This window comes from Puma concolor, chromosome C2 (genome assembly GCF_028749965.1).
Source record: "Puma concolor isolate L17-30 chromosome C2, mPumCon1.1.hap2, whole genome shotgun sequence".
NCBI classification, from domain to species: domain Eukaryota; kingdom Metazoa; phylum Chordata; class Mammalia; order Carnivora; family Felidae; genus Puma; species Puma concolor.
Genome location: NC_141675.1, coordinates 85,597,759 through 85,607,136, shown reverse-complemented (window position 1 = coordinate 85,607,136; position 9,378 = coordinate 85,597,759). Strand labels below are relative to the sequence as shown.

Genomic DNA, 9,378 nt, shown 5'->3' with positions numbered 1-9,378 from the left:
TTTTTTTTCCTGCGTCCTTCTACGTTTGTGTGCCATTTAGCTATACAAGTACTGCCCTCTCTGGATCTACTTTCCTACTTAATACTTCTCCATTTCCTCCCCCCCCCCCCTTTTTTTTTAACTTTGGATTTTTGAAGGGAATAAATACCACATCCCACATATTTATCACATTGTGTGTGTGACCATCCTGTGGAAACCCATCTGTCAGATACAATGTAGAATCAAATGTTAACAGCGTAAGAAGGTCTGAGGGAAATAGTGAAATACAAGCCTGGAGGCTTATAATCTATTAACAGTTGGGAAGATCAAACCCAGAGCTAATGCTACGTAAAACATGGTAAGTTTGAAGCGAAATGGCAGCTGTGGGTGCAAAAAGAGCATTCCAGGGAGAGAGAAACTGTGGAATTAATTACTTGGTGCTAGAAACCCCAGAGAAGGCAGGGTTTGTGCTGGGCCAGGAGGTCTCTCTGGACGTCATGGGTCCTACAGGAGATGTGCGTCCTCTGCTGTGGCCCGTGTGGCTGGCTGCGGTGTGATGGATTAAATGGATGGTGTGAAGGTTTAGTTTGAGTCCACATTCTTTCCATTCACTATGGTTGTGTAGCAAATGCCATGTCCCCACAGCCTGTGTGTGTGGGCACCACCGTCCTGCATGTCTCTGTCTTCCCTGTGTGCTGCTTCCAGTTGCCATATTTTGAGTATGTATTGCAGGGAAGGAGGGAGTTGTAGGAGTCTGGATGAGACTGTCAGCGTTCAGAGTGCCCTGGTCTCTGAGTCACCATCCACCGAGGAGAAAAGCCTATCTCATCCAGGCAGACAGAAAGGCCAAATCTTACAGGCCAGGGTGACTTTTATACAGGAGTTGCCTCTTAGGACAGCAGATTTCTAACCTGTTCCGTGAATCCAAAATACGAAGGACGCAAAACACTGGAGCCATCAACTTCATTTCGTTGTTCAAAATAACTTCTCGGGGCATCTGGGTGGCTCAGTCGAGCGTCTGACTTCAGCTCAGGTCATGATCTCACGCCTTGGGGGATCTCTGTTGTCAGCCTATTGTCGCAGAGCCTGCTTCAGATCCTCTGTCCCCTCCCCCGCCTGCGCTCTCCCAAAATAAATATTAAAAAAAATACTTCTCAATATCCCATCCAGATTTTCAACGAATGGACTCACAATTTTCCTCTACCGTCTGCAACTTCCATACCCTTCTTGGGCATTCGAGTGTCCTGCTCTCTTCAAAGAATTAACACTTGGAGGTCATTCTGATTGGAGTGCTTCCTGGGGAAGTAGGCCACAGAAGCCTACCAGAATTTGACACGAAGTCTTATGCTGATTTAAAATCTATACAAATCATGTATATATACTATGTTGCCCTTGTTATACATCATTCTGTTAGACATCAACACTTGCAGCTCCGATTTTTTCAAAGTCCACATGGCATTCCATTGCATGGGTATTTTCATAATTTAGATGACTACTTCCCTGTTGATGGTCATTTAATTTTCTTTTTCTGTTACAAACAACCCTGCAGTGTTTTTGTGCACAGTTTTTTTTTTAAGTAGGCTCCACACCCAATGTGGGGCTTGAACTCATGACCCTGAGATCAAGAGTTGCATACTCTACTGACTAAGCCCATAGGTGCCCCATTTTGTGTACAAATCTTAATGAGCATAGACACGGTGTATTTTTAGCAGAACTGCTGGACAGAGGATGTATATGTATATTTGTAATTGGTTGATACCGCTAAATTTTCCCCCAAAAGTTTGCTCCAATTTATAGTTCTACCACTGTAGTATGAGAATGTGTGTTTCTTCATACTTCATAAAGTGCTAGATATTTGCAGTTTTTAAACATAAAAAGGTTATTTCAGTATGGTATTGGTACAGGGGTTATTAAATAGCCCAGAAGCAGACCCACACATTCATGAGATGGTTGGTTCGTGACTGTGGTAACATTGTTGTTCTAATGGCAGAAGGAATTGATTTAATTATATGTAAATGGGGCTAGACCAGCAGATTATCTTCGTGGGGGGGAAAAATGGACTCAACTCACACATCATACACAAAAATGAATTCTAAATGGGTTAAGGATCTAAAAACAAAAGACAAAACTATAAAACTCAGGCATTATAGGAGATTTTATGGGGGGAGGAGGAGTGGAGGATTTATTTCAATACAAAAAAATCATAAAAGATTGATAACTTTGGCTATATTAAGACTTAATATCCCGGGCACCTGGGTGGCTCAGTTGGTTAAGCATCTGACTTTGGCTCAGGTCATGATCTCATGGTCTGTGAGTTCAAGCCCCACATCAGGGTCTGTGCTGACAGCTCGGAGCCTGGAGCCTGCTTTGGATTCTGTGACTCCCTCTCTCTCTGCCCCTCCCCCCCAATCATGCGCTTGCGCGCTCTCTCAAAAATAAACATCAAATTAAAAAAAAAAAAGACAACATCCATAAAAAGACATCATGAAGAAGATGAAAAAGCAAACTACCAACTAATTGAAGATAATTGACATCTATAACTGACAAAGGATTAGTATCCAGAATATATAAAGAATGCCTACAGTTCAGTTTTCTGAAAGACTTAAACATACATATTTGCATATAGGAAAATGGGCAAAAGAAAAGCACCCAAATTTTTTAGAAGATGAAGCACAAGTGAGCATTAAAAATATGAAAAGATGGGACACCTGGGTGGCTCAGTGGGTTACATGCATGACTCTCAGTCTCTGCTCAGGTCATGATCCCATGGTTTGTGGGATCCAGCCCAGTGTCAGGCTCTGTGCTGACAGTGGGAAGCCTGCTTGGGATTCCCTCTCTCTCCCTCTCTGTCCCTCCCCTGTTCTGTCTCTGTCTCTCTCTCTCTCTCTCTCTCAAAAGTAAATAAACTTTAAAAAAATATGAAAAGATGCCCAAGTTCATCATTAAATGGGGGAAATGAAAAAAACCACCCGGAGACAATTACTTCCTATGAATGGTAAAAATTAAATTTAAAAAATCAATTCCAGGTATGGGCAGAGGTAGGTATGAAGCACAGGAACTGCCACACACTAGGCATCATATATTGGTACAACTACTTTGAAATGCAGTTGGACATTCCTAAATTAAATTGAACATGTGAACACCCTTCAACTCAGTAATGCCATTTTTTAACATATTCTAGAATGTTTTTAGCCTTATTATTTCTAAGAAGAAGAAGAAAATGAGTGGAGCATTGGAGAATGTTCTTTGCTTTATTATTCCTAAATGGGGAAGAGAAGAACTGTAATAAAGAATTGGGGGGGGCACCTGGGTGGCTCAGTCGGTTAAGCGTCCGACTTCGGCTCAGGTCATGATCTCACAGTTTGTGAGTTCAAGGCCCGCGTCGGGCTCTGTGCTGACAGCTCGGAGCCTGGAGCCTGCTTCAGATTCTGTGTCTCCCTCTCTCTGACCCTCTCTGCTCTCACTCTGTCTCTCTCAAAAATAAAAGTAATGATAAAATTAAAAAAAAAAAAAAAAAAGAATTGGGACAACATGGCAAGAAAAGGAAGACTCGAAGTGTGGTCCATTTGGGGTATGGCTGCCACAATGAGCCCACCATGTCACTAAACTTTCCTAGCATCACAGAGTCATAATGTGCTATTTTATGGAGAAACTTCTCTCCTGCTCTTATCATTCCTTTGACAGTAAGACTCAGGTTACAAATGGTCTCTTCCGTTTGAAGATATCTGTCATTAAAAACCAGAATATGCCCTCTGAGATAAAGTCCTTTCCATGACTTTTATTCTGGTAAAGTCTTTATCCTCAGGATGCAAGGATACTTCCCTCTTCCTTTGGAAAGTGTTGAATCACAGGCAAAGCCCTAAGCCTTTCAGTTGCTTTGGGGTGCAGCACCATTTCAGGTAAGGCCAAATACTTTAAAAATTAGGGATGGGCAACTGGAGGGCTTGGTTAGTCTATATGTGCTAAGATATATGAAATTTAGTACAAGAAATGATTTGTGTACAATTCCACTTGGGAAACATTGTTTTGGCAGATTAGTATTACTGTGCATATTTCACATGTACTTCAATGCCACAAGTTGGTATTAATTTTTTGTTAAGCATCTTAGGAATGATAGCTCCCTGTCAACAATTCTAGCTCTATGACCCTGGGTAAGTTACGTACCCTTTCTGTGTCTTAGTTTTCATCATCCTTTAGCTGGGGTTAAGAATAATAGCTACCTCATAGGGTTAGCATAAGGAGTGAATGAATTAATGCAAATCAAGTGCTGAGAACCATGTATGGCATAACGTGATAGATATTACCTGTTTTTCTCACTGTGGCTAAATAGAGGTGTTCGCTATTCGAGGGTGTTATTGTTTTTGTAGAATAAGTACCGTGCATACAGCATGAGTGTGGTAAAAGGAATCAGGTGGTGGTTGCTGTTGTTTTTTACAGACTTTGCCGTTCCCTTCACGACTGCTGGTTATAGCCACCCCTGGGTAAAGGCGAGAAGATCAGGGCTCTCTTCACCGTGGGCACTGCTCAGTGATGCATGTGAGACATTCTTGAATGTGAGAATAATTATTTTCATCAGTTCTATGTAAGGATTTTAAAGTATTGGCTTTGAAAACGCTTTAAAGCTTTAAACTGAGAGTAGAAAATCGGTAGAAAAGGATGAGACCTCGCAGTGTAGAATGAAAGTCTTTTCACCACCTCCTCCCCCATCCCCCATCCCCCCCCCCACCCCGCCCCAGGAAAATCTGCATTTCTAAAAGAGGGATACTTAGTTGTATCTGGGTAACTCTTAAAGCCAGTGATAATCCTGGTGGAAGGCTCTTGCCTCCGCAGGGTTGCAAGATCCAATGTGAGCGTTTTGTGTGTCGCCTCCAGACCTCCCGCTGCGGCCCTTGCAGACATGCTGAGAAGCGCCCTGCTGTGCGCGGCGCTGGGGCTCCTGCGCGCCCAGCCTCTCCCCTGTCCCCCCGCCTGCAAGTGTGTGTTCCGGGACGCCGCGCAGTGCACCGGGAGCAGCGTAGCGCGCGTCGCCGAGCTCGGCCTGCCCGTCAACCTCACGCACATCCTGCTCTTCCAAATGGGCCGCGGCACCTTACAGAATCACAGCTTCAGTGGCATGACCGTCCTGCAGCGCCTGATGCTGTCGGACAGCCACATTTCCGCCATTGCCCCCGGCACCTTGGACGACCTGATAAAACTTAAAACCCTGAGGCTGTCGCGCAACAAGATCACTCATCTTCCAGGTGCGCTGTTGGATAAGACGGTGCTCCTGGAACAGTTGTTTCTGGACCGCAACGAACTAAAGGACATTGACCAAAACATGTTTCAGAAACTGGTTAACTTGCAGGAGCTCTTTTTGAACCAAAATCAACTCGCTTTCCTTCCCGCTCGCCTCTTCACAAACCTGGGGAACTTGAAAGTGTTGGATTTATCGAGAAATAATTTGACCCACCTGCCCCGGGGATTGTTTGGCGCACAGGCTAAGCTGGAGAAACTCGTGCTGCACTCGAACCAGCTCGTCTCTTTGGATTCGGGGCTGTTGAGTAGCCTGCGTGCCCTGGTGGAGCTGCAGCTGGACAGAAACCGCATCCGCTCCATCGCACCGGGGGCCTTCGACCGGCTCCGGAGCCTGAGCTCCTTGACGCTTTCCAGAAACCGCCTGGAGTTCCTGCCCCCGGCCCTCTTCCTTTATTCGCACAATTTGACTTTCCTGACCCTGTTCGAGAACCCGCTGGAGGAGCTCCCGGAGGTGCTCTTCGGGGAGCTGGCCGGCCTGCAGGAGCTGTGGCTGAACTGCACGCGGCTGCGCACCCTGCCGGCCGCCGCCTTCCGCAACCTGAGCCGCCTGCGGGCGTTCGGGGCGACCCTGAGCCCGCGTCTGAGCGCGCTCCCCGAGGACGCCTTCCGGGGCCTGGGCGAGCTCCAGGTACTCGCCCTGCACTCCAACAGCCTGGCCGCGCTCCCCGGCGGCTTGCTGCGCGGCCTCGGCGGGCTGCGCCGCGTGTCGCTGAGCCACAACCGGCTGCGGGCCCTGCCCCGCGCGCTCTTCCGCAACCTCGGCAGCCTGGAGGGAGTCCGGCTCGAGCACAACCTGCTGGAGACCCTGCCCGGAGACGTGTTCGCGGATCTGCCCCGGCTGGCGGAGGTCCTGCTGGGGCACAATCCCTGGCGCTGCGACTGCGACCTGGGGCCGTTCCTGGCGTGGCTGCGGCGGCACCCGGGCCTCGTGGGCCGAGCCGAGCCCCCGCGGTGCCGCGGCCCCGGACCCCGCGCCGGCCTGCCGCTCTGGGCCCTGCCCGACGACGACCCCGAGTGCCGGGGCGCCCGCGGCCCGCCTCCCCGCTCCGCCGCAGCCCCCGCGGCCCCGGGCCACACGGCCTCGGTGCCCGACAGCTCGGAACCCCGGGCCCCGGCGCAGCTCGTGGCCGACGGCAGTCGCCAAGACCACAGCCTGTTCTGGGGTCTTTACTTCCTGCTTTTGGCTGCTCAGGCCGTAATAACGGGGGTCATCGTGTTTGCTATGATTAAACTCGGCGGGCTCTTTCGAAAATTAATCAGAGAGCGAGCGAGCGAGCTTTTGTTTGAGTCAATGGGACAACCTCGCCGCTAATTAAAACGTGGCCAGAGTACTGTCAGAGGTGGCTCCGGGGAGAATCCGGACGGGCTGCTGCTGTCTTCCTCTCCGCTCTCCCTCCCCTCCTCCCCTCCTCCCTTCCTTCTTCCCCCCTCTTTCCTCAATCCCACCTCCCCGTCTCCCTCCTCCGTCCCTCCCCTCAGCAGGCATCCTTGTCTGCCTTACAGGATGGATTGTTCTCCTAAGCTACTTTTGAAAAGCAGAACTCTTGCAGTTCTTTCCTTCGTCCTGTCTTTTTCTCACGTTGTGTGTCTCAGACCCGTGCACTGTTTGGGGGAGCGCTGGGTTTCCTTCGTTCAGCGTTTATTTTCGGAGGAGGCCTCCTCTGTGATAGGCGGGAGACAACACAAAGCCTTCCCACCAGGAGCTCGGCCCCCAGGGAGAGAAGCCACGAGGGTCAGTGGTGCGGGCTAAGTGAGGGGCAGCAGGAGAAACCCGCAGGAGGAGGGGACTGGAGCAGAGGGACCCTCTGCAACCCTCTGCTTGCGCGAGGAGGAGCAGCTCCCCAGAGGTCTAAGTGCCCAGGGAGTAGGGGCCCTGGATCCTCGGAGGCCCTGTCCGCACCCGGCGACCACTGCTCTGCCCGCCTGTTTGCCTTCTCTGTTTCTCCTTCCTTCCTGCATGGGTGAAGCGTGTCATTGTGACACTGGGTTGGTTTCCATTTCCTGGCACTAAATGCTACCTCATTTCACAAGCATTTATGGAACACCTAACATGTGACAACTGTTCATGAATTTTAATGATAAGCTTGGTTTCTAGTTTATTATGGTGGCATCACGTTCTCAATTAGTCTTCCAACTGAGGGCCATAAAGCTCTTATTGCTTTAATTGGATGTCTGTGCTCTTGAGAAGCAGTGGTTTAAACATGGGCCGGACACTGGACAATCGTGGTGTCAAATCCCACCCCCACCAACTGCACAGGGCTTTGGGCAAGACACCTAAACTCCCTAAGCCTCCGGTGTCCTGCTGCCTGGCAAGGGATAAATAGTGCCTGCCTCACAGAGTTGTTGTGAGAGTTAAGGGCAATAAAGCGTGTGCTGACTTTGCCCAGTGCCCCGCATACAGTCAATGCTCAATAAATGTTAGCTCTTATTATTAAAGAGCAAGCAATTATTACTGCTGTCATGATCGCTAAAGAAAAGCTATGAGCTGGTTTCTTCTCTGTGCATTTAAAGGTGAGAGCAAACTTTCTCAGATGGGAGATTACATTCAATCACTTTGTCTTCCCCTTGGTTGGTCTTGGCCCTGGGTAGTCGGGCTCTGTGCTCACAGTCCCGAGCAGTAGGTCCTCTGAACACCAACCGTTGTGGAGCCGGAAGGGCTGGCGTTGGTAGGCAGACTTCTCCTTCAAGACCAAGTTCAACTGGTAAAGCCTTCCATGACTGCCCAGGCAGACTCAAGTGTTCCCTGTTGTGTCGTGTACTCTCCTCCCGGACTACCGTGCACTAAGCACCCTCAGCACCTCTGTCCGGCCTGGCTCACCCTTCCCTCTAGGGCATGTGTGTATTAATATGACCCCTGCACTGTAGGCTTCTTGGCCCAACCTTGTCTTATTTATTTCGACTGCTCCAAAAACTGAAACTTATCCAAATCATGAAACCCAGACTTTTTGATGGAATGTGAACTCTAGTCCTAACCACTGTGTTCTTGGGCAAGCTACCTAGCTCTCAAAGCCTCTGTTTCTTCACCTGGGGAGTGAGGATAATAATGGCCCATACCATTGTGGCAAGGATGAAATGACCTAACCAAATAGTAAAGCCGGTGACTGGTGCGTATGGAGCTCAACAGAAGTTGGCTATCCTTATGATTAGCTCTTTCAGAACACACAGTGTACTAACATGCCTCAGGGCCTTTGCATATGTTCATTCATTCAGCAGCTATTTGTGGAGTACCTCCTCTGTACCAGGCACTCTTCTTTTTTTAAAAAAAATTTTTGTTTTAACGTTTATTTATTTTTGAGACAGAGAGAGACAGAGCATGAATGGGGGAGGGGCAGAGAGAGAGGGAGACAGAATCAGAATCAGGCTCCAGGCTCTGAGCCATCAGTCCAGAGCCTGACGCGGGGCTCGAACTCAGGGACCGCGAGATCGTGACCCGGGCCGAAGTCGGACGCTTAACCGACTGAGCCACCCAGGCACCCCACCAGGCACTCTTCTAAGTGCAGGGAGAGAGCAGAGCGTAGAGCAAAGTACACGCTTTACATTTCGGTGTCCCCTCCAACGAAAACATCTCCCTGGAACTCCTGGCCATTATCTTCAAACATTCAGAAGAGTATGGAGAGCAACCTTGGATACCTCAACCAGCTTTATAAAAAGCTGCTATATTTGCTTCAGATATTTTTTTTAACACAATAAAATATGACAAAGTTGCAAGTGCCTGCCTGTATCTCTTCTCTGTGCTTGTTCCTCTACCCTCCTTAGAGGTAAGCTACTTAATACATTTGGTGTTTTACATTCTCAGTGGTGTTTTTATACTCTTTACACCTGTCTACAACCTTGAACAGCGGAAAGTAATGCTTTGCCTTTTTAAAAAGTTTTCTATAAATGATGTGACTTGGCATGTAGCATTCTTCAAACTTTTTTCTCTGGGCTCACAGTTTTTTAAACAAGTTTGTTTATTTAATCTCTACACCCAACCTGGGGCTCAAACTCATGACCCTGAGATCAACAGTCGCATGCTCTTCTGACTGAGCCAACCAGGCGCCCCTCACGTATTTCTGAGATTTATCCATAAGAAACATTTGGCTTTCGTTCATTCATCTTAATAAA

General features: G+C 48.5%; 1 protein-coding gene across 3 annotated transcripts; it reads left to right on the top strand.

Moving 5' to 3' along the window:
- Positions 1–4,410: 4,410 nt before the first annotated feature.
- On the top strand, positions 4,411–8,982 carry GP5 (glycoprotein V platelet). 3 transcript variants are annotated; one of them, XR_015240219.1, is made up of 3 exons: positions 4,411–4,532; positions 4,852–8,516; positions 8,757–8,982. XR_015240219.1 is itself a non-coding variant. In XM_086675031.1 (2 exons), exon 2 carries the CDS (start codon positions 4,877–4,879, stop codon positions 6,584–6,586), a length of 1,710 nt encoding a protein of 569 aa, XP_086531157.1. In that variant the 5' UTR covers positions 4,411–4,515; positions 4,852–4,876; the 3' UTR covers positions 6,587–8,982. The 3 variants fall into 3 exon arrangements, 2 of the variants coding, with proteins under 2 accessions (XP_086531157.1, XP_086531156.1); XM_086675031.1 differs by having other exon boundaries at positions 4,411–4,515; positions 4,852–8,982; XM_086675030.1 differs by having other exon boundaries at positions 4,852–8,982.
- The last annotated feature ends 396 nt before the right edge of the window (positions 8,983–9,378 follow it).

Excerpts from the sequence above, each read along its gene's own strand:
- GP5 (XM_086675031.1), top strand. The coding sequence starts at position 4,877 with ATGCTGAGAAGCGCCCTGCTGTGCGCGGCGCTGGGGCTCCTGCGCGCC.